General features: G+C 38.9%; 1 protein-coding gene across 1 annotated transcript; it reads left to right on the top strand.

Moving 5' to 3' along the window:
* The first annotated feature begins 1330 nt into the window (after nt 1-1330).
* LOC122936103 (transmembrane 4 L6 family member 4-like) lies at nt 1331-25452 on the top strand. The gene is made up of 5 exons (XM_044292123.1): nt 1331-1571; nt 11204-11293; nt 12987-13135; nt 24017-24236; nt 25301-25452. Exons 1-5 carry the CDS (start codon nt 1398-1400, stop codon nt 25316-25318), a joined length of 651 nt encoding a protein of 216 aa, XP_044148058.1. The 5' UTR covers nt 1331-1397; the 3' UTR covers nt 25319-25452.
* Nucleotides 25453-25875: the final 423 nt, after the last annotated feature.

The raw sequence follows: 25875 nt of genomic DNA, 5'->3' as shown, positions 1-25875 counted from the left end.
CTATAAACCCCCCACCAGGCAACAGTTAACATACTTCCCACATACACTAGTATTTTATAAAGTGATGATATATCACTAGGTCCAACTTCTGGGACCTTTACCGGTCCTGAGAATGAAGGGGCTGTAGCTCCTCTATGGTTTTTAACTTGTACAGGGATGCTAGCCACCCAATGTGCAGGTGAACTGCAGCATAATCCATTCAAGTGAAAGGGGCAGTGCTGCAGATCCCTGCACAGCTGGTGACTGAAAGCACTGTTGTGTAGGGGAAATTTAAAAGCAGACGCAGTGCTTCGGCCTATTCATTCTAAGGAATGAGAATGCAAGAAAAATAAAACGCTTCTCTCTAAATCCAGGGAACAAAAACTTGGGGTTGATGCTTTGTGTCAAATATGACATTTTCAGCAAGGCTATACATTTTCTTCCCTGCCCATGATTCCAATGGTTTTGATGAACATTCTGGAGGAGAATTCTGGTTTGGCGCTAGATCTAAAAGATCTCTGGACACTTCATTAGTTCCAAATTCAAAGACATTTTATCACATTGTCCAATTTTCCATCATCAAATGAACAGTCTATCTGGTGGAGGTTGTTCTGTGCTCAACCCAAAAGTCTTGCACCAAAATGTATTTGTATCCCACCAGAATTAAATACAAAAAATGTGTCCATGGGACAAGAATTCAGGGTTAGATGCTTTGACACAAAGATGAGAAATCACAGGAAGGGAAGGCTATGTCTGTCCTCTTCCCCTGATTTTTTGAACAATCAAGAGGAAAAAGCAGAAGTCATTATGATCACATGGGCAAAAGAGAAATCATGCTGATTTCTAGTAATCTAAATTAAAATCTCACTGTGCTGATTTAGAAAACTTTCAAAATGATGTTAATAAGTAAGAAATAAAAAAAATGTTCTACCAATGTACTTTTGTATGCCACCTGAAGATACAGACAACTACTAATCAACAGTCTCTTTAAAACTATCCCAAATTCCAAGTGATGGTCAATGATTTGTTGAAGGTCCAAAACCCAAAATGCCTGGATATACAGTATGTTTAGAATTTTCTATAAAGCAATTCTAAAATGACACCTAGATGGGAGCAGCACCAAACAATGCAATTGAGCTGTAGAGATAATATTATCATATGTTCATCTTGTGGACAAGGAAATCTCCTGCCAGTGTCTTGTGTGCTTGAGTAGAATATTAACAGGGTTATTAGTTGTCATGGCAAATTATTACTCTGAACATTATCTCATAGACTTTTATTCATAGGTTGTGCAGTATATAAATTGTCAGGTCACCATAAAACCACAGATAGTACCAGCATCTCCGGGGATTACATCGGATTCTTACAGCCACCAGCCAACCAGTTCATAACCGCTAATAACCAAGTCGTACTTAAAGATGTGTTCCGGGGGCTGTGCAAAGTGCTTGGGCATTACCCTCATTCCCCTCGCTATTCTGTCTGTTTTGGCCAACATTTTGCTCTTTTTCCCAGCTGGTAATGTTGCAAAGAGCAATGATCATATCTCACGTGAAGTCTTTTACCTCGGGGGACTCTTAGGTTCTGGTGTTCTGGTGAGTGCGCAATTAGTGTTTGTGAATGCTCAAAATCACCTTATCGTGATATAATGTTCGTGATCATCTAATGATTCAGGAAAAGAAAGTATTATTTGGCCGCAAGAGCCAGTTTTTTTTCCAAACAAGGTCAAGTATTCAGATCACTGAGCAGTGCGGGTGGAGGACGTTCCATAGCTACAATATTGGCTGCTAAGCCTGTGTCTTGAAGCTGCCCTCTACCAAAAATGTTAGTGACGTCACATGCACAGTTGACAACTCCATTCTCATTTGATTTGTTTTTCTTCCTGGAAACGTTGCCAAAAATTACATAGAGACAATATTTTTATAGACAAAATGGAAAACTGAAAATTCAAGATAGATGACACTAAGATTTACTTAGAAAATATTGCATGCCGCCCTGTACCTTTAAATGTTTTAATAATAGTAAGGCTGCGTTCACATCTGCATTAGAGGCTTTGTTCAGGCCCACTGTTGCAGATTAAATAGCGGAGAAATTTCTACATGTAGAATTTTTTTTCTCTTCTTAAATTCCTGTCCCCCGACCAGCACTATTTACAGTCAATGAGTTTTGTATGGGTCAGCTATGTGCCAAATCTGACACATTATTTATTATTTAAGGAGCAGATGAATAGAAATTAATAGTGGTAATGTGAAGTCTGCTACTTTGTTATTGTAATACAATGATATTTGAGTGGACTTATGTAAAAACATCTTTAATATGAAATAGATTTAAACCTTTTAAGGACCAATTTTCATTTTTTGTTTTGTCCTCCCTACTTTCCAAGAGCCATAAAATTTGTAATTTTCCATTCACATAGCCATATAAGGGCTTATATTTGCGAGCTAAGTTGCATTTTTTTTATTCCCCCATTTAATTTACCATAGCTTGGACTGGAATACATTAATACAATTATTTGTGATGTCAATCTAAAAAAAAGCACAAATCCACTATGTTTTTTGGGATTTTGTGTTTACTGTGTTCACTATGCCCTAGAAATGACATGATAGCATTGCGGCAATGACATATTTTTATAATTTATGTTTTACTACTAAAACTGCCAAACTAAAAACTGTAACATTTATTTTCTTTGTATCCCATAGTCTGAAAGCTATAGGTCTTTATTTTCTGCGTGAAGGATAATTTTTTGCAGGACGAGTTATAGTTTTTATTGCTACCTTTTGGGAGTACATACAACCTTTTGATCACTTCAATGTATTGAGGGGACAATGTGACCAAAGAACAGCAGATCATCTGTTTTTATTTTTTTTCTGTTATGCTGTTCATCGTGCTCGATAAATATTGTTATAGTTTAATAGTTTGGACATTTTTGGATACAGCATTAACAATTATGTTTATTTATGTGTAAAATTGAAAAAGTGATTTGTACTTTTTAGTCCCCTTAGGGGACTTGTACATGTGATCCTCTGATTGCTTGTACCATACACTGCAATAGAATACCATTGCCATCGTTATGATTCTGGCAGGCTGCCTGTCAGCTGTGCCTCAGACTCGGTTTCGTAAGCTGCTCACTATGACAGCAACTCACAGGTGATAGCAGGAACACCACCACTGCATCCACTGGAAAATAGTTTCTCAAGTGTATATCACCATGGGGTTCTCTGCCCCAGGACAGTGACAGAGTTTGTGGTATTGCCGCGGCCAAGTTTCAAGCAGTTATAGGAATGTGGCAAGCAGAGTGACAAGCAGTCATAGGAATGTGGATGTGACCATGTTGATATACTGTAGCTGCTGGGGTCTCTTCATATGTGTGACATTTAATTACTGTACATTTATCATTTATAGAGAGATGTAGTAATGATGTTGCCTTCACACAGCAGGGAAACTTTATACTGATCAGCCATTATATTAAAACCACAGGTTGCAGTGGATAGCATTGTCTCATGAAGCAGAAATGATGGACAAGCAGTGACTTTACATACAGTAGTTGCAAAAAGACACACGTCTGTTAGGTTCCACCCTCCCTGATCACTAGAAAACATTTAGTAGCTAGATTAATTATAACCCTCAATTGAATTTATTAGCTAAGCATCTGCAGTGGTGCTTGAAAGTTTGTGAATCCTTCATAAGTTTCTATATTTCTGTATAAATTGAACCTAAAACTAATTCAAATTTTTACACCAGTCCTAAAAGTAGATAAAGATAACTTAGTTATTTATTTATTGAGGAAAATGATCCAGTAACACATGTATGTGAATGGCAAAAGTAGGTGAACCTTCACTTCTAGTCCATTCGTACAAAACAGCTTCAACTCTGTTATGCAGGTGGGTTTCCTTTCCTCGCATCAAATAATCACCTCAGGTCCTTCTACAATATTTCTATTGGATTAAGGTCAGGACTTTGACTTGGCCATTCCAAAACTTTATTCTTCTTTAACCATTCTTTGGTTGAATGACTTGTGTGCTTGGTGTTGTTGTCTTTGCTGCATGACCCACCTTCTCTTGCGATTTAACTCACGGACATACAGTTGCAAAAAAAAGTATGTGAACCCTTTGGAATGATATGGATTTCTGCACAAATTGGTCATAAAATGTGATCTGATCTTCATCTAAGTCACAACAATAGACAATCACAGTCGGCTTAAACTAATAACACACAAAGAATTAAATGTTACCATGTTTTTATTGAACACAGCATGTAAACATTCACGGTGCAGGTGGAAATAGTATGTAAACCCTTGGATTTAATAACTGGTTGAACCTCCTTTGGCAACAATAACTTCAACCAAACGTTTCCCGTAGTTGCAGATCAGACGTGCCCAATGGTCAGGAGTAATTTTTGACCATTCCTCTTTACAGAACTGTTTCAGTTCAGCAATATTCCAGGGATGTCTGGTGGGAATAACTTTCTTGAGGACATGCCACAGCATCTCAATCGGGTTGAGGTCAGGACTCTGACTGGGCCACTACCGAAGGCGTATTTTCTTCTGTTTAAGCCATTCTGTTGTTGATTTACTTCTATGCTTAGCGTCGTTGTCCTGTTGCAACACCCATCTTCTGTTGAGCTTCAGCTGGTGGATAGATGGCCTTAAGAAATTCATTGTTCCTTCGATGATAGCAATCCGTTCAGGCCCTGATGCAGCAAAGCAGCCCCAAACCATGATGCCCCCACCACCATACTTCACAGTTGGGATGAGGTTTTGATGTTGGTGTGCTGTGCCTCTTTTTTCCACACATAGTGTTTTGTGTTTCTTCCAAACAACTCAACTTTGGTTTCATCTGTCCACAGAATATTTTGCCAGTACTGCTGTGGAACATCCAGGTGCTCTTGTGCAAACTGTAAACGTGCAGCAATGTTTTTTTTGGACAGCAGTGGCTTCCTCTGTGGTATCCTCCCATGAAATCCATTCTTAATAGTGTTTTACGTATCGTAGATTCGCTAACAGGGATGTTAGCATATGCCAGGGACTTTTGTAAGTCTTTAGCTGACACTCTAGGATTCTTCTTCACCTCATTGAGCAGTCTGCTCTGTACTCTTGCAGTCATCTTTACAGTACGGCCACTCCTAGGGAGAGTAGCAGCAGTGGTGAACTTTCTCCATTTATAGACAATTTGTCTTACCGTGGACTGATGAACAGCAAGGCTTTTGGAGATACTGGTGTGTGTGTTTTTATAGGGCAGCTGTAACCAACACCTCCAATCTGATCTCATTGATTGGACTCCAGTTGGCTGACACCTCACACCAATTAGCTCTTGGACATGTCATTAGTCTAGGGGTTTTTCCACCTGCACTGTGAATGTTTACATGGTGTGTTCAATAAAAACATGGTAACATTTAATTCTGTGTGTGTTATTAGTTTAAGCAGACTGTGATTGTCTATTGTTGTGACTTAGATAAAGATCAGATCACATTTTATGACCAATTTGTGCAGAAATCCATATCATTCCAAAGGGTTCACATACTTTTTCTTGCAACTGTATATCCTGACATTTTTCTTTAGCATTTGCTGGTAAAATTCTAAATTCATTATTTCATCAATGATGGCAAGATTTCCTGGCCCAGATGTAGCAAAACATCCCCAAACCATGATACTGTCAACACCGTATTTCACAGATGGGATGAGGTTTTAATGGCAGAATGCAGTGTTTTCCTTTCTCCAAGCATAACACTTCTTATTTAAACAAAAAAAAAAAATCAATTTTGGTGTCATCTATCTATAAAACATTGTTCCAGTAGCCTTCTATTTTGTCCAGGTTATCTTTAGCAAACTGCAGACAGACAGCAATGTTCTTTTTGAAGAGCAGTGTATCTCTCCTTCCAATCCTGCCATGCACACCATTATTGTTCAGTGTCTTTCTTGTGGTGAATCGAACGGGTTCAAGGATTGCTCTGCAAGTAACAAGTAAGTGGAACACTGCTGATCGGAGGAAGTGCGGTTACCATTTGACATTTGAACACAGTTTTCCATGCGGGGAATTATAACTAGGACGTCTTTGAACCTTTGGTTCCAACTATTCGGCAAACTGACATTCAAAATCATGGACATTTGAGCGGTCCAATTGAATGCCTCTTGCAAACCTCACCCTAGCCATTAGGTTTCTATTCTTAGGAGTACTCCAGCTATTTAGGTTGTGCGTGAGCTCCGCACTCATATACCTATTTTTCTTATGTATGTATGCTGATATGCTGACATCTAGTCAGTTTGTTTTGAGTTAGTGTATTAATAAAATTGTATGCAAAAATACTGTGAGCCAGCCTATATTATTATTGATTTATCCCTTTTTTTCAGCTGGTAACTGAAAGGCTGAGCTCCAGTAGTTTGCTGGTGGAGCCTTTTCTAAATATTTGAGAATATCTTTCTTGTAGTGGACTCATGAACATTAACTTTAGATAATGAGAGAAACACCTTTGGTTGCTTAGATGTTACCTTCGATTCCTTTGTGACCTTGCAGACTATTACATGCCTTGCTGTTGGTGTGATCTTTGTTGGTTGACTTCTCCTGGGAATAGTATTAATGGTCCTGTATTTTACACAATCTGTCTGACTTTGGATTGGTGGAATCCACATTTTTTAGAGATGATTTTGTAACATTTACTAGCCTGATAAGCATCAACAACTCTTCTTCTGAGGTCATCAGAAATCTACTTTGTTCATGCTGTGATACACTTCCATAACATGTATTGTGAAAATCATACTTTGATACATCCCAGTTCTTTGAATAAAGCCAGTCACCCACTAACACCCGTTTGTCATCCCATTAATTGAAAACACCTGACTGTAATTTCACCTTCAAATTATCTGCTAATCATAAAGGTTCACATACTTTTGCAACCAGTTTAATAACACGTGCAGGTATTACTCCACATGATGAATTGTACTAGTGAATAAAAGACACATTACTCACTCTCATCTTGGTATAACTATACCTTTTCTTTATTATTTAAAACTGTAAATTTCCCCAAACAAGATATCAAATACAGATACTGTAGCGCTCATGGATAGTTTTAGATCTTCAGCATATCCTCATCACGTGCAGTGTTTCAGGGGGCATGCCTCTTAGTCAAAACATTGTGCATGATGAGCATACACTGAAAGTCTTACGTTCTTCATGACCGCTATCTGGATTTGATATCCTAGTTTGTAGAATGTACAAGTTTGGAGAATAAAGAGAAGGTATTTTTATACCAAGAGGAGAGTGAGCAATGTGTCTTTCATTCACTAGTACTATTCATTATGTGGTGTTATAATCCTCAAATTTGGGGTGTGGTGAAACTCCAGTGCAGGAGCCTACTTAAGATTACACAGTGTTGTGTGTTCCTGGATATTTTATGGTACTTACAGATATGTGATATTGGATAATTTTCCTGAAAAAACTAATGAAAATGTTTAATATTTTTGACTCATTTTTTTTATATGGTTATTTTTATCTACTTTTAGGACTTGTGTAAAAATCTGATGTAGTTTTAAGTTTAAGTTTCTGTATAAATATAGAAAATTATGCAGGATTCACAATCTTTCAAGCACCACTGTAGCTGTTTCTTAAATGCTGCCATAGTATGTGTTATTAGTATCTCATGGGGCACAGTATTACATAGTTTGATTACTCTAAGGGTCCTCTTTCATGGGCCAGGCCACTACTGAGTGTTGATTAATGATATTAAAATCAATTGGGTCTCATTTAATCAGCGTTTCACATGACCAGGTACAAAATCAATGGGGAGATGAAAAATCATTATTACAGTTGTTCATCCCCAATTTTTACTGCATATTGTCAGTAGCAGTTTCCCGTTTACACAGTGTGATAGGGTGGCCATAACCATGGAAACGAGAAGTGTAGAATGTGATGGAAAAACGAATGTAGCCAGCAAAGGAAGCAATGTGGACAATCACAATACCTTTGTAGGTGCCTTGTATTAACTTTCTCTACGTACATGATAAATGCCACTTGCTGATGTGACACAACCCCTTTAAGATCCATGCCAAATTTTGGAAATCTGTCTCTTTATGGTAATAACTTTGGAACATTTTTACTTATCCAACCAATTCTGAGAATGTTTGTTTTTTCATGACACATCATACATCATGTTAGTGGTAAATTTGAGTAGATAAGTTTTACCTTTATTTATTAAAAACTCCAAAATTTACCAACAAATGTTGAAAAATTCACAATTTTCTAAATTTGAAATTCTCTGCTTTTAAGACGGATAGTTATACCTCTTAAAATAGTTATTACTTAAAATTTGCTATATATTTTGTTTTGTAAATTTTTTTTTTTTTTTTAGGACGTTAGAAGGCTTAGAAGTTTAGAAGCAAATTTTACAATTAAAAAAATAATAATTCCAAAATCAATTTTTTAAAGGACCAATTCAGTTATGAAGTCACTTTGTGAGGATTACACAATAGAAACCATCCATAAATTACCCCACTTTAGAAACTACACCCCTCATATTTTTCAAAACGGATTTTAGAAACTATGTTAATCCTTTAGGTAATTTTCCATTTCAAACCAATTTCCCTGTAAAACAAGCAAGGTTTTACAACCAACAAACCTCAATATTTATTACCCTGATTCTGCGGTTAACAGAAATACCCATATGATGTTGTAAACTGCTGTATGGCCACACCCCAGGGCTCAGAAGAGAAGGAACACCATATGGCTTTTGGGGGGCAGATTTTGCTGGGATAGTTTTCTTGGCCCATGTTGCATTTGAAGATCTACTGATGCACTCCTACAGTGGAAACCCCCAAAAGGTAAATCCATGTTGGAAACTACACCCCCTTGAGGAATATTTCAAGGGGGGTAGTGAGCACTTTGTTTCATAGAAACACTTGGCTCTGAAAATGAAAAATTACATATTTGACAAGAAAATGTCAATTTAGGCCCAAATTTTTCATTTAAACAAGGGGTAACAGGAGAAAAGGCACCACACTATTTGTTAGCTATTTTCTCCTGAATATGGTAGCACCTCATATGTGGCCATAAAACTGCCATATGGGTGCACCGCAGGGTTTAGAAGGGAAAGAGCACCATATGGCTTCTGGAGGGCAGATTTTGCTGGGATAGGTTTTGGATGCCATGTCACATTTAAAGCAACCCTGAGGTAACCCTAGAAAGGAAACCCCCAAAACTGGACCCATTTTGGAAACTGTACCCCTCAAGGCATTCATTGAGGGGCGTGATGACTGTATTTACCCAACAAGTGTTTCATAGAATATACGAACACTTGGCTATGAAAATGAAAAATTCTATTTTTTCCAATAAAATGTTGCTTTAGCCCGAAATTTTTAATTTTCACAATGGGTAATCAGTGAAAATGCACCCACAACTGCTCTTTCGGGACATGACAGCGTTCAGAGGGAAGGAAGGACATATGTATTTTCTAACATAGAATTTGCCTAAATTGTTTTTAGGGGCTATAACTTTTATTTATTTTTTGTTTACTGAGCTGTGTGAGGACTTTCTTTGAGGGAGAAACTGTTGTTTTTTTGTATTTGTACCATTGTTGGAGGTGAGGAGGGCAAAAATTGCAAAAAATTTCTATCAGTGTTTTTAATTTTTATTCTTTATGGGGTTCTCCATGCGGTATATATTATATGATACTTTTATGCTCTGGGTCAATACAGTTATGGCGATACCACATCTATATAGTTTTCTCATGTTTTACAAATTTTTCAGCATAAAATCAATTTTTATTAAAAATAAGTTATATTTTCCATCACCGCACACTAACATCCATAACATTTTTATTTTTCCACCCATGTAGCTGTCTAAGGGCTTGTTTTTTGTGGGACAGGTGACAGTTTTTATTGGTGTCATTTAAGGGTACATATGACTTTTTTTATCACTTTTTATACCATTTTTAGGGAAGTGAGGTGGGCAAACCTTGCAATTCTATCAATGTTTTACATTTTTAAAACTTTATTCAGTGGGTAATACAGTTATAAAGATAAGACATTTATATAGTTTTTTTATGTTTTACAAATTTTTCAGCGTCAAATCAATTTTTTTTCCATAACATTTTTATTTTTCAGCCAACCTAGCTGTCTGAGGGCTTGTTTGTGGGAAGGGCTGCAGTTTTTATTGGTACCATTTTGAGATACATATGACTTTTTTGATCAGTTTTTATACAATTATTCGGAAATTGAGGTTGGAAAAATTTAAAATCCGTCATTATTTTTTGTTTTAATGGAGTTCACCTGAAGAGTAACATAATCCTTTTATAGATCTGGACGTTACAGACGCGTCGATACCAAACATGTGTAGAGTATTTTACTTTTTTAACACTTTTTGTACCAATACCCACTTGGTTCATGAAGATTCAATGGATCTGATAGATCTTCAATACACTCCAATAGTCTATTGCAGTGTATTGACACTAAGCCTCTGTCAGGACCTGTCAGGCTTATGGTACATGGCAAGCCTGGATGCCTTTGTAAGGTGTTCGGTGGCCATAGTAATCATTGGGACGATGCCATAGCAGCGCAGCATCCCGACGGGGAGGGATCTCCCTCACTCTGTTAACTGTTTAACCATTGTTGCTTTATGGCAGCTGCAATAAATGGGAGTCAATTGAAAGATGTGTGTCTAGAGACTAAAGGTGGACATTTATGTGCCATGGCAACACAGTGGCCCGATCGATGGGAGAGGAAACGCCCTCGCTCTGTTAACCCCTTCCATACAGCGGTCTCTACCTCTTCCCTAGAGACAACCCCTTTAGGTGTAACACTATTGTCTTAAGACATTGCTCCATTTTGTAATGCACTCCTTTACTGGAGTAGGATTGAAGGTGTTTATTAATTTTTTTAATAAATTAATAATAAAGTTAAAAATAAAATAAAATTAAAGGTGGTTTTCAAATTTTCAGCATCATATGACAAGAAACAACACATTATCACTTCCTAACTTACTCACTGGCCTACTAGCAGCAATGACAATCTGATAGAAAATAACTGACTTACGTGTGAACAGCGCTTATAAGTGAAACCAGTCCAATGGTCTTTGATTTTGTAAATGAAATATGGGTTGTATGTAGAAGATTATACATATAATATAGAAATATACTCTCAGTGCACCTATGACAATGCAGATCTGAACCACTCAATCTAAGATACAGGATGGACAATAATGAGGAACCTATTTCACATATTTCTCTTCTTCTATTTATGTAGATGATTTTTCCAGCTCTAGTGTTTCTGGGTATGAAGAAAAATGACTGCTGTGGATGCTGTGGTAATGAAAGCTGTGGAAAGAGATTTGCTGTAAGTACTCAAGTGAAAGCAGCAGAACTTTCTCTTTAAAAGAGTATCAATCATTGGAAATGGAAAGCGTGGGATAAATGGAGAGACACTGAGCTGCGGGATGTATATTTATTTAGGATTGGATTCAGTATTTTCATGCACATTGCTTAGTAGATTCTTCCTGAACATATAAAGAAAACCTCTGAATCCTACTTAGGGCTTATGCACATTGGGTGTTTTGCCGTCTGCAAAACATGGATACCGACCACATGCATTCCACATTTTGTGGAAGGGAAGGGCCGGCCCCTAATAGAACAGTCCTAACCTTGTCGGTAATGTGAACATTATTTTGCGGAATGGCCATGGGGACATACGGACACGGAATGCACAAGGAGTAATTACCTTTTTTTTCCCGGCCCCATTGAAATGAATGGATCTGCATACGAGCCGCAAAAAAACTTAACTGATAGTGAAAAAAAAAGTTTGTGTGCATGAGCTCTTACCCTATGCATACAGCAATCTCCTCGTATATACTATCAATCACTCTGTATTAGTAGTAGGTGGGGAGGGCAGACATCAAAGACTTTTTAAAAGCTATATATCCCCGAGATCATTGTGTCTCTTCGCAACCCATGCTGCTGTTTCATAGGGTAGGATTGGAGACCTGACAGGTCTTCTTTATAGGGGAATGTATCATATTATTATTTTTTTCAGTTCAGTCCTAAATTTCGGTGAGTAGAAGAGAATTAATGCCTTACTTTTATATTCCCGACATATTGGAGACACAAGTAGCCTGCCTATAAATAGACTATGGGGCAGGGTATGTTTGCTTTATGGCAGCTGCAATAAATGGGAGTCAATTGAAAGATGTGTGTCTAGAGACTAAAGGTGGACATTTATGTGCAGATAGTCGGGCAGATTATTGGGAACGTTCCTGCGGACACTTGTTCATCAGGCGAAACTGTCATTTGTGCAGGCTAGTAAATGATCATTTCTTTTGGCAGCAGATCGCTGTTTAGACAGCATGACCCAGAAACAGTGTAGCTGTATGAGGACGAGCGTTCATAATAGCGACCGCTCGTCCTCATACTATGGAGGTAATCGCTGCATGTAAATGCAGCGTTTCACCTTTACCTAAGGAGCAGGCGTCTGTCGGGAAGGAACGCTTCCTTCCCGACAATCTGCAGCTCGTTGGCCCGTGTAAATCCACCTTAATACTGTTACCAGGAATAGAAGGCAAACATCCGCTCTTCCAGTGACTATTGACAACATGGGAGATGCCTCTGTGTTGTGTTTCTATCCGGTCTTATCTAGGCCTTCATCAGTAAAATTGGACTGGCTCCCTAATGATACTGGGATGACTCTGTATATTCTTTGTCAGTCTACACAGCAAAGCAGAAAAGTGAGCTGCAGAGTTCCCAAATTGTCAGCCTAGTGGGTTGGTGTTTTTAGCATTATTTTTGAAAACTGGAATATGTTAGGATTTTTCTTTATGGATAGTTAACATAAAACTAAAACAATTTTTTTTTGTTACTCCCATAGAGTTTGAATGGAGTGGCAGCATTCATGCTCGACCTCTACTCTGTTCAAACTCTACCAAGTGTAAGCCTTTTTTTAAGTGGAATTAAATTTTTGCCATATTTTCTCATAATCTAGCCACCCAAAATGATAAACCAATATTGCGAGTAATTTCTGTTCTGGCTTTTTGTTGCAGATGTTTTCTTCTATCCTTTTTGCTGCCATAGGATTTGTTGGAGCCGCTTACAATTTCATTGTTTCTATAGTTGCTATAAATAAAGGGCCAATATGTTATTTGGGAAAAGAAGGTACCGAAGATATTTGGGGCTATCCTTTCGCCGATGGGTATGTGTAAACTTACATTCAAATTATTCTACAAAATAAAGCTTTTGAGAATACTGTTTCATTTAGTTTGCTCAGTTCTGTGCTTCTGAACAAGAAATGTGGTTAAAAAATGCATCTTTTTTTATATGTCTGACAATTCTGTATGTAAGCACATAACCAAGCAGGTACGTAAAGGTTTTTCCCCCACAAACCAAACTCTCTCAATTATTTATGGTACCACAATAGAAATGGTCTTCTGTTTTTATAAACAGGTTAAAGCTTCCCTTAACCCCTTAGTGACCACCAATACGCCCTTTTGGGGCGATCACTAATGGGCCTTAGGCTGGGCCACCGCCTTTTCACAGTGGTCCGGTCTATGAGCTGGACACAATGGCGCCCGCCACATGTAAGCGGTGACAGAGGGATCAGACTCCCTCTATCTCCCATTGGCACCCTGCAAATGCGATTGCAGGGTGCTGATGTGTGTAAAGGCAGGCTGGGGCCTGCTGTAGGCCCCAAGCCTGCCATGAGTGTTCTCCAGCAGTCTGCAAGTATAGCACTGACATTAAAATGCAATGCAGTATAGGGATTTAAAAAAAAATATTCATTAAAAAAATTCAAATAAAAAGTATGCATTTATTCCATTGAAAATACGTTTTTGAATTTAAAAAAATTGCAAAAATAAAATCTTGCGCACATCCATAACGCTCCGCACTACACACATATCATGTAAATTGTCCCCTACAGTGAATGCCGTAAGAAAAACAACAAAAAATGTCAGAATTGCAAATTTATTCTTAGTCGCCACCGAAAAAACTTAATAACATGCGATCAAAAAGTGCTATTTACCCCAAAATGATACCAATGACAATTACAAGTAATTTCTCAAAAATCAAGACCACACACAACTCCATAGAAATTAAAATATAAAAGTTATGGGTCTTGGAATGCATTGATACAAAAAGATTTTCTTCTTTTTTAAAAAAAAATGAGGTTTTATTGCACAAAAGTATAAAAACTTTTTTTTTTTATGACGTGTTTGATATAGCTGTAATTGTACGGACCCAGAAAATAAAGATATCATGTTATTTATGCAGAAAAATCTACGGCACAAAATTTATAATGTAAAAACTCAGTAGCACTATTGCTGTTTTTTTCCCATCTCCTTCCCAGAAAGAGTTAATAAAAGTTAATCGGAAAGTTATATTTACCTTAAAATGGCACCATTACAAACTACAACTTGTCCTATAATAACCAAGCCCTCATACAGCTACATAGATGGAAAAATAAAAAAGTTATAGCTCTTGGAATGCGATGATGAAAAAAGGAAGAAAAACGCTTGGTCAGTGAGGCCCAAAACAGGCTGGTCACTAAGGGGTTAACACACTGCCTTCTCTTGCACAGTTCCCCAGCGCACTGCTCTGTGCACCTCTGTCACCTGCTAAGGAAAGACAGCTCTCAAAGGCCGATGGACATGACCATTCGCAAGTGATCTTCAAAAACAAAAGTGGGAAATCAGTCCATGATAAGAAAATAGCTTTACAAAGAGACATTTTCAAAAGATCTAAAGTCTGAGCTCTGTTTATGTTAGTGGGATGACCCTTTAAGTTAAGCCAGTTTAGAGGCATCACAAGGCATACAGGACATTCACGTCAGCTGTTTAAATGGGGCATGTGGCACTCACATGAGTACTGTGGCCTCTTCATAGTATACAAGGCACAGGGCCGTACATTGTGTAGTCACAGTGCCTGGTATTGTAGCTCAATACCATTCTCTTTAATTGGACTGTTCTGCAGAAACGCCATGTGACCGATGAACATAATGTCACTGCCAAGGAGACCCCTTCAAAAAGCTAATCAGTGGGGGGTGTTGGAAGTCAGACTCCAGCAATTAGAAATGAATGACTCATCCCAGGTATTTCAATATTTAAGTACTGGGAAACCCCTTTAACCTCTTCCCGACAACCGGATCTCAGGTCTTTAAAGATGGCATCCTGAGTGGCTAAAACACAGAAGCGAGAAATTCTGTGTAAGGAACGTCTGCCCCCATCGTAAATCTAGGAAGGCGTTCATTTATAGTAATGAGTCTGAGCCTGTACTAGGCTTCCAGCCTCATTACTTATATATACCATTCAGGTCAGCAAGTGGCAGCACTGAACTATAATATTGTAGAGAGAAAGTTCAATTTTTCAGTAGAAATTGCAATCTGATGATTGCAAGTTCAGGTTCAAATGGGGACGAACCTAACAAAAAGTAAAAACATTTTTTTTTTAAGTGTTAAAAAAATGTAATCACCCCCCTTTCCTCAAAATTAAAAAAAAAAAAAAAAAAAAAAAAAGCATAACATCATGGGGCATTACTGCGTATGAAAACACCCATACTATTGAAATATTAAATAACTAAACTTATCCCAAATGGTTATGTGAACGGAAAAATAAAAAAAGCAAAAACTGAAAATCCCTGCATCAGAAAGGGGTTAAATGGAGCATAGATTTAACCCCTTAAAGACAGGGTCTATTGTAATGTTTAAATTTTTTATTTTTCCTCCTCATGTTCCAAAAGCCATAACTTTTTTATTTTTCCATTCACATAGCTACAGTTGCAAGGAAAAGTATGTGAACCCTTTGGAATGATATGGATTTCTGCACAAATTGGTCATAAAATGTGATCTGATCTTTATCTAAGTCACAACAATAGACAATCACAGTCTGCCTAAACTAATAACACACAAAGAATTTAATGTTACCATGTTTTTATTGAACACACCATGTAAACATTCACAGTGCAGGTGGAAAAATGTATGTGAACCCTTGGATTTAATAACTGGTTGAACCTCCTTTGGCAGCAATAACTTCAACTAAACTTTTCCTGTAGTTGCAGATCAGACGTGCACAACGGTCAGGAGTAATTCTTGACCATTCCTCTTTACAGAACTGTTTCAGTTCAGCAATATTCTTGGGATGTCTGGTGGGAATCACTTTCTTGAGGTCATGCCACAGCATCTCAATTGGGTTGAGGTCAGGACTCTGACTGCGCCACTCCAGAAGGCGTATTTTCTTCTGTTTAAGCCATTCTGTTGTTGATTTACTTCTATGCTTTGGGTTGTTGTCCTGTTGCAACACCCATCTTCTGTTGAGCTTCAGCTGGTGAACAGATGGCCTTAAGTTCTCCTGCAAAATATCTTGATAAACTTGGGAATTCATTTTTCCTTCAATGATAGCAATCCATTCAGGCCCTGATGCAGCAAAGCAGCCTCAAACCATGATGCCTCCACCACCATACTTCACAGTTGGGATGAGGTTTTGATGTTGGTGTGCTGTGCCTCTTTTTCTCCACACATAGTGTTGTGTGTTTCTTCCAAACAACTCAACTTTGGTTTCATCTGTCCACAGAATATTTTGCCAGTACTGCTGTGGAACATCCAGGTGCTGTTGTGCAAACGTGCAACAATGTTTTTTTTGGACAGCAGTGGCTTCCTCTGTGGTATCCTCCCATGAAATCCATTCTTGTTTAGTGTTTTACGTATGGTAGATTCGATAACAGGGATGTTAGCATATGCCAGAGACTTTTGTAAGTCTTTAGCTGACGCTTTAGGATTCTACTTCACCTTATTGAGCAGTCTGCGCTGTGCTCTTGCAGTCATCTTTACAGGACAGCCACTGCTAGGGAGAGTAGCAGCAGTGCTGAACTTTCTCCATTTATAGACAATTTGTCTTACAGTGGACTGATGAACAGCAAGGCTTTTGGAGATACTTTTTTAACCCTTTCCAGCTTTATGCAAGTCAACAATTCTTAATCATAGGTTTTCTGAGAGCTCTTTTGTGCGAGGCATCATTGACATCAGGCAATGCTTCTTGTGAAAAGCAAACCCAAAACTGGTGTGTGTTTTTTATAGGGCAGGGCAGCTGTAACCAACACCTCCAATCTCATCTCATTGATTGGACTCCAGTTGGCTGACCCCTCACTCCAATTAGCTTTTGGAGATGTCATTAGTCTAGGGGTTCACATACTTTTTCCATCTGCGCTGTGAATGTTTACATGGTGTGTTCTATAAAAACATGGTAACATTTAATTATTTTTTTATTAGTTTAAGCAGACTATGATTGTCTATTGTTGTGACTTAGATGAAGATCAAATCACATTTTATGACCAATTTGTGCAGAAATCCATATAATTCCAAAGGGTTCACATACTTTTTCTTGCAACTGTATATGAGGGCTTATTTTTGGCTGGACAAGTTACATTTTTTAATGCCACAATTTAATTTACCTTGTCTTGTATTAGAAAACTGGAAAACAATTATTTGTGTGGCAAAATTGAAAAAAAAATATGAATTCCACCAAGGTTTATGGGGTTTTGACATTATAGCGTTTATTATGCACTAAAAATGACCTGACGTTCTTATTCTACGGCTCAATACAAAGGTGGGGATAACAAACTTGAACTTTTTTTGTTTTACTACTTTATAAAAAATAAAAAACCCTTAGGAAAAACCAAACATTTTCATAACTTTTTTATATTTCAGTTTACAGAGCCGTGTAAGGGCTTGTTTTTTTGCGTAACGAACTGTAGTATTTATTGATACTATTTTTGTAGTATAATACTACAAGAAAATTAGACTAGAACCTTCAGAATCATAGGTGCATATCCATGAAGCAAACATAATTATAAAAAAGAAAATGGCTGCACAACATTATACATACAATTAATAAAGCAAGAAATGGGGATCATTCTAAATAAAAGTGGTACAATATCCACTATAAATGAGTCAATGGAAGCTCTTAGCGCACATACGTGTCGGGCCTATCTACCAGGCGTCAAGGTGGCTTCCGCAGATGGGTCCCTAACACTAATATACTGCCTCTCTTGGACTTACCTAAGCCTACAGTTTTCAGGGCAGTGTAGGAACCTGCTACATAAGTACTCTGCTCAGAAGTCCCAGGTAGATGGGCGTGTTCAGTCTAAAAGAGGCCTCAATTAATACTACAAGAAAATTTTGACTAGAACCTTTAGAATCACAGGTGCATATCCATGAAGCAAACATGATTATAAAAAAGAAAATGGCTGCACACCATTATACATACAAACCTGTGCACCTGTGATTCTGAAGGTTCTAGTCTAAATTTGTATTAATTGAGGGTAGCTCCTCTTTTAGACTGAACACGCCCATGTACCTGGGACTTCTGAGCAGAGTACTTATGTAGCTGGTTCCCACACTGCCCTGAATATTGTAGGCTTAGGTAAGTCCAAAGAGAGGCAGTATATTTAGTGTTAGGGACCTATCTGCGGAAGCCACCTTGACGCCTGGTAGATGGGCCCGACACACGTTTGATCAAATATGTGCGCTATGAGCTTCCATTGACTCATTTATAGTAGGTATGCTACCACTTTTATTTAGAATGATCCCCATTTCTTGGCTCTATTGTTTGTATGTATAATGGTGTGCAGCCATTTTCTTTTTTATATATTTTTGTAGTATATACAACGTTATTCAATTTTTTGGGGGGACAAAACGTTCACCACACAGATTTTTATTTTATTTTTATATTTTAATAGTTCAAACGTGGCGATACCCAATACCCAATTTTTTTTTATTGTCTATGTATTTTTATATGTAAAATAGGGAAAGGGTGGTGATTCAAACTTTTAATATATTGGTGTTTTTTTGCATTTTTTTCACTTTTTATTTTATAACTATTAGCCCCCATAGGGTTCTCGTACATGGGATCTTTTGATCCCCTCTCCTATTCACCCTAATAGAGATCTATTAGGGTGAATAGGATTGTTACTCCCTCCATTCTGAGCTATGCCTCGTGCATAGCTCAACATAAAGAATGGCTTCAGAAGCGTCCAGGCTGCCATGGCAACCGATCGGAGCCCCGCAATTTCACTGTGGAGGCTCCAATCGGACGGCAGAGGGAATCGCATCCCTCTGTCTTTATTCACAGGTGCCACGATCAGCGGCACCTGTGGAGCAGGGTCACTGCAGAGGCCCGCTCCATACACCCGAGGGCCCATAACGCCGTATATTTTAATAAGTTAAAAAACAATGGGTGGGTTACATGTTGCAGATTTAATTTTAGAAGCATGCAGTGACTCGGAGGGAAGGCGAGAATGGGACTGGAACTGGCTATAATGAAGGTACTCACAGTTCATCGCAGCAGTGAATGCACAGTGAATAGAAGGTGCACCCTTTCTTCCCTCGGGGCACACCCTGGTATTAGAGCTTCTGCCTGCCTGGTGGTAGATGGGGTGCCCTTGATGGTAGATAGTTGGCAGGGTGTAAGGTAGGAGGTCAGATGCAGAGGCCTAGTGGACGTGAGATGGTGTCAATAATCAGGCCCTTTGGTTGCAATAAAAATAAAGTCTTTGTGGGTAGTACATATAGCAGCAAAAGTAACAGTTCCATAGTAAATCACAGTGTAGTTCTTTTCCCAGTAGCTGTGTATAGTTAGCAACAATGATGGTAGTAGTTGTTCCTAGGTCTATACTGTTCTTGGTAAGCCTTTCTGGAGTTCCTGGGCCGAGGAGTGCAGATATAAGAGTGAGATGGCCAGTCCATCTCAAATATTCCCTTTACAAAGCAGCAAAGTCTCAACGCCAGAAACAAGCGAAAACCTTGCTGTCTTTAACTTGCACAGCCTTTATGGTTCTTGACCATCTAAGATGGCTGGTCTCTTTCTTTGAGGGGTACTCTGATGATAAAGGATCATTCTGGCAGCTGTAGCCTCAGAGATAGAGGTTCTCTGGACTCTGGTGTAGTTTGCAAGAGTTTGCACATGTAGGTCTTGTCTGTAGCTTTGCTCAACTAAGACTTACTAACCATGGGGCGGACCCGGTCCATAACCCCAACAACATAACAAAATATGCCAGAGTTAACTGTTGGGCAGACTAGATGGGCCAAATAGTTCTTATCTGCTGACATATTCTATGTTTCTATATTTCTATTTTTGTTGCCCATACATCGCTATTATTTATACACAGTGATCACCCATAATTATAGGACCCATTAGTAACCATGTAGATTCATATACCAAAATAGCAATACCAATAAAGAATGCACTCTACACACATTATTATAAAAATGAAATACTTTATGATAATGCACAATAAAAAGACAAATACAAGGTATTGACATTTACACCACAGATGAGATGCCAAAAAGTGGTCACAAAAGACACAATAATATCAGCAAAGTACAACCAAATAAAGCAGGTCATAATACAGACCCAATATGGCACCTTAAACCAACCCTAACACGTGTTTTGAGTTTTGCTTCCTAAGGGGGTATTTGCTCACCTAACAATTATAAATACCTCCCCTGACCAAGCTAACACCTGTTGCATATATATGCATGGTTGAAAATTCTAGAAAACACCTAGTATTAAACTATCTGCACCTGGGTGGTATTCAGGAGTAACACATATCATCAAGCCAAAGGTGCACTAGCTGGGGCGCCGGTCATGTGACGAGGCTGAATCACCTGATACCCCACCCTCTGCCCCTTATACTTCCAATATAGAGATAGATGAGTATACATAAATTATCAATATATGGTACTCAGAAAAGATAAGACAAACATACAACTCTTAGGAGCAGAGAAACAGCTCCTATATCAGCATAATACATGAAGGAAGTAATGATCATGAGATCAAATGCCTGAATAGCCAGAAGCACGTCACATGATTGGATCACTGATCAACAAGGGTCAGTAATACCCCCTGAGAAAGCAAAACGCGAAGGTTGTGTTGGGGTGGATTTGAGGCGCTATATTGGGTCTGTATAACTTATGCGTGCAGTTTTGTATATCTATTTGGATATATGTCCTGCTTTATTTGGTTGTACTTTGCTGCTATTATTGTGCCATTTGTGACCACTTTTTGGGGTTTTATCTGTGGTGTAAATGTCAATACCCTGTATTTGTCTTTTAATCATGCATTGTAATAAAGTATTTCATTTTTATAATAATGTATGTAGAGTGCAGTATTAAATTAACCCTTTAAACAGTGATTAACCCTTTGCAGTCATCCTCTGGGGCACTGCAAGCAAAATGCTGGTAGATGCAGTAAATCCACATATATTAAAGGGTTAGTCTCATCTCGGGGTATCATGGTCAAGAAAGGACTAATCACAGTAATAGGCTGTGAATAGGAAGAGTTGCGGAAATGCGAGAGAGACCAGCACTGTGCTGTTTCTGTATCTGCCATAGCAGTAAATCGGACCTACACTAACAGCGTAGTACAGCAAGCTACGCTGTTTCCATAACTCACTGAATACTCCTTTAAATGGAGTCTGTCACCTGCAAAATTGGTTTCAAAGTAAGCATACTGTCATGTAGGGCAGGTGCTTCCAAACCTAACCATATCTTTGTTTTCTAAATCTGGTCATCCATTTGGTGGACCATCACCCTTCTAGTAATGTTGCCCAGTGCTTCCCCCTCTTGTTTGATTAAAAGTCCCTGTGATTTCAGAGCTGGGGAAGTCAGGTGCAACGAAAGGAGCACCTCCACCCACACGGCCGCATCTTCCATGAGGCTAGAAGAGCATCTTGATTTATGCGAGGGCCGACCTGCCTCTGTGAGGGCAGGAGTTTAAAGTGGGGCACAGGAGCCCATTACAGGCTGGAGCACTACAAGTGGGCATTACAAGGTGGAGCACTACAGGGGATAGGCATTACAGGCTTGGGCACTACAGGGGGGGCATTACAGGCTGGAGTACCACAGAGAACATTACAGGCTGGAGCACTACAGGGGGGCATTAGAGGCAGCAGCATTACAGGAATGCATTACAGGCTGGAGCACTACAAGTGGGCATTACAAGGTGGAGCACTACAGGGGGTAGGCATTACAGGCTTGGGCATTACAGGGCGGCATTACAGGCTGGAGTACCACAGAGAACATTACAGGCTGGAGCACTACAGGGGGGCATTAGAGGCAGCAGCATTACAGGAATGCATTACAGGCTGGAGCACTACAAGTGGGCATTACAAGGTGGAGCACTACAGGGGGTAGGCATTACAGGCTTGGGCATTACAGGGCGGCATTACAGGCTGGAGTACCACAGAGAACATTACAGGCTGGAGCACTACAGGGGGGCATTAGAGGCAGCAGCATTACAGGAATGCATTACAGGAAGGAGCACTACAGGGGGCATTACAGGCTAGAACACTACAGTGGGGCATTACAGACTGAACCACTACAGGATGGTACTAGAGGCTGCATCACTACAGGAATGCATTACAGGCTGGAGCACTACTGGGGGGGGGGGGGGGCATTACAGGCTGGAGCACTACTGGGGGGAGGGGGGCATTACAGGCTGGACCACTACAGGATAGCATTAGAGGCCGGAGTACTACAGGGGCATCACAGGCTGGAGCACTGCAGGAAAACATTACAGGCTAGAGCACTACAGGGGGACATTAAAGGCTTGTGCACAACAGGAACGCATTAGAGGCTGGAGCACTACAGGGAGGCATTACAGGCTGGAGCACCACAACACACAGTTTGCAACTTTTTTAACGACACTTTTCAGGCTCAAACTAAATCATAAATCACCCCCTATGTTCAACATGTCAGGTTCCCTTTAACATTCTGCCTCATTTGCTGTGGATTGCCCCTGTACTTTATTTTTTCAGTGGATCCTTGATGAGGTATATTCATTGACAAGCCACGTTAAATACTGGTAACCCGCTTTTCCAGACAGATTTCCAAGTTAGATTTTCAGTTTCACCATATATTATGCATACTGGCCAACTTCTTTGAGATTTTCATCCCCCACTAGAAGACCACTTACCAATGCAGTTTTGACCAGTAATCTCAGTGAGGTTTCTTGGATATGAGAAGGGCAACATACACAGAATGATTATGGCTTTTGACATTTTTGTTGTGTTTTGGTTTCAGTTGCATTTTTTGGTCAAAATACAACATGGTGTAGATATGCCTTTTTCATTACAGGCTTTTCTATAAAAATGCCTAAAAAATTACCTTAAAAATTGGTTGAAATAAAACTTTTTTCCTTTTCTGCAATTTTTAATGCTCACGTATAATCCTTACAGAACAACTGTGGTGGCTCAAAGAACTACATCAAAAACTTCATACACCTTCACATACAGAAGTACAGCAATATATTTGTGTAAAAACATTGTTTCTAGGAGAGAATATCTCGCACATACAGAGCCTGATGAAACATGGTTCCATGGCACAAGGAGTCACTGCTGCTTCATGCTCCAGAAGGGGCTCATTCTACCAACCTACAGTTTCATGCTAAGGACCTGTCACATGCATAAGGCCCTACACATGGTGATACCCAAGTGACCTCCATTGTGTACACATTGATTTATACATTTGTATTATGAAATTAGATAAAACTGTGTTTTCTTCAATTATAGTTGTATTTTTACACGGATGTTAATTACATGACGCATAAGGCCTCATTTCACCCATCAGTAAAGTGCGGATGTCTGCTGTTTATGTTCTCCATGGATAGCACGTGTGTCCTTTGATTTCAATGTGTTTATTCACACATGCTTGTCCATGGGTCAGTGGAAAAACAATGGAGACGTGCACTTCTTTGGTCCGTCATGCAGACCAAACACGTCCATTGAGGTCTGTGGATCCGAGAAAACTACTGACAGAACATGAATGTCAGTGGTTTTCACTGACCAATGGAAGGAGATGCTCTGGAAATCCATATTCAACCTATTAGTGCACGTGGAATACACATAACACATGGAAGGCAAACATACAGACCAAACATGGACCGTTCACGGATATTGTCATGGAATGTATGAATGAGGCCTTAAGATGTGTTAAGATTATGAAGAATTTCTTTTTTTTCAAGCATTTTCTTAAATGATCTTATCTGAAATGTTGCTTGTGATTAGAAGAATATATTTTTCTTTTTAGAAACTATTTAGGAAACAAGACATTATGGGAGGATTGCAAAACATATCAAATCAATGAAAAGTCTACATTTGACACAGAAGTTATTATCACCTGGAATCTCACCCTCTTCTGCATTCTCTTGATAATTGGTGGAGTACAAGGTGTTCTCTGTGCAATTCAAGCTATCAATGGTCTGATTGGGACAATCTGCGGGGACTGCAAGTGCTGTGGATGCTGTGGCGTAAGTTGATACCATTTCCACCATCGGTCCATAAATAAAGGACCACACTTTATGCCTTCAAACTTGTCATCACCTACACATGTATTTTATTCAAGCTACTTACTTTAACTAGAGAAGTTATATTACAACCATGCTGAGAAGATGTATGATCTAAAGCTCTCATTTTCCCAGCTAGGTCTGTCATCATATAAGATACACATAGGGGGAGAGTTATTAAAGCTGGTGTAAAGAAAAACTGGCTTAGTTGCCCATAGAAACCAATCAGATTCCACTTTTCATTTTCCATTTTCATTTTCCATAGAAGCCCTCAAAAATTAAGGGTGGAATCTGATTGGTTGCTATTAGGGGTGAGCGAATCCCGCTTCAGATCCAAGATTCAAAGTCGATTTGTACCCCAACTTCATTTTAATGCCGTACTGAGACCTGTCTCGTTACAGCATTAAAATGTATGAAGTCCGAAGTCTCGAGAACTTCGGCCTTCGATTCAGCAACTTTTAAAAACATTTTAAAACAGCAAAAGAAAGTCGGCTTCGCTACCGAGGTACCAGCCGAATGGGGGATTGCTGTTTTAAAATGTTTTTAAAGTTGTAGAATCGAAGGCCAAAGTTCTTCACCGAAGTCTCCTGCGACAAATTTAAGCACCAGTCTTGATAAATCTCCCCCATAGTGGAGATTGTAACCTTTATGTTATGTGGAATGAAATGAGAAATTGTGCCTATGGATTTTAAACTCCACAATATCCACAATAGTCCCACAGTGCCCATGGAAAAATACCAGCCACACTGATTCGTTTAAATACCAGGCTTGCAGGCTACAATAAAGTGTAGCACATCTAGTCCATGCATGTTTACTACAATGGCTGCCTGCTGGGACATCAGAAACCTTCAGTTTGTTGGTTGCTTCTGCACAGAACTCATAGCCGCTACCATTTCATAGAAGTCATGGTAGATGTAACCCCATGTGAATAGACCAAGTCTTGCAAGGCCATATGAGTCCTAAAAGCTCATTATTTTATGTCATTAAATTACAAGCAGGTTTAATATATTTTCTGCTCTCCTTTACAGAATGATGGACCTGTTTAACCCCGATTTCTTTTTTATATTACATCGCTTGTACTGTCCAAAACAAATGTGACCCACAAAAAGAGGAAGACGAATGAAGAGTTCCAATGACTTTGACTGTACTTTCTTTTGTAAAATAAAAAAGTAAAACCTTATAAAAGGATTAAATCACCACTGCACGCTCCACATCTCATATCACATGCATGATAGTTCATAGTAAGGGATGTCATATTCCATTTATAAGCCATTTGTGCCTTAGGTTGTCTCAACCGGACAACTGATCTAGTAAATAAGTATTCGTATGTGTGTATACGTTCCTACAATTTGAAACTCAAACCTTGCCTGCATAGAACGTTAAGAACAAAATAATAAATCTTTATTGTTAAATTTATCTAAAACTAGGAATCACAAACTCACACTTTTATAGAAGTGAATCAGGCTAGGGTGTAACCCCATTTGCGGGGGAGGGGTACTCTATATTGTAATCCTCCTATCTCAAAAATCGATATGTTGAGATAAAGAGGCGCACCTCTCAGCACCCACTAACACTTTGTTGAGCATTAATAAAGTGACAGTGT

This window comes from Bufo gargarizans, chromosome 4 (assembly GCF_014858855.1).
Source record: "Bufo gargarizans isolate SCDJY-AF-19 chromosome 4, ASM1485885v1, whole genome shotgun sequence".
In the NCBI taxonomy this organism is placed as follows: domain Eukaryota; kingdom Metazoa; phylum Chordata; class Amphibia; order Anura; family Bufonidae; genus Bufo; species Bufo gargarizans.
Note: the sequence above shows the minus strand (reverse complement) of the source record. Positions and strands in the feature narration are given on the sequence as shown.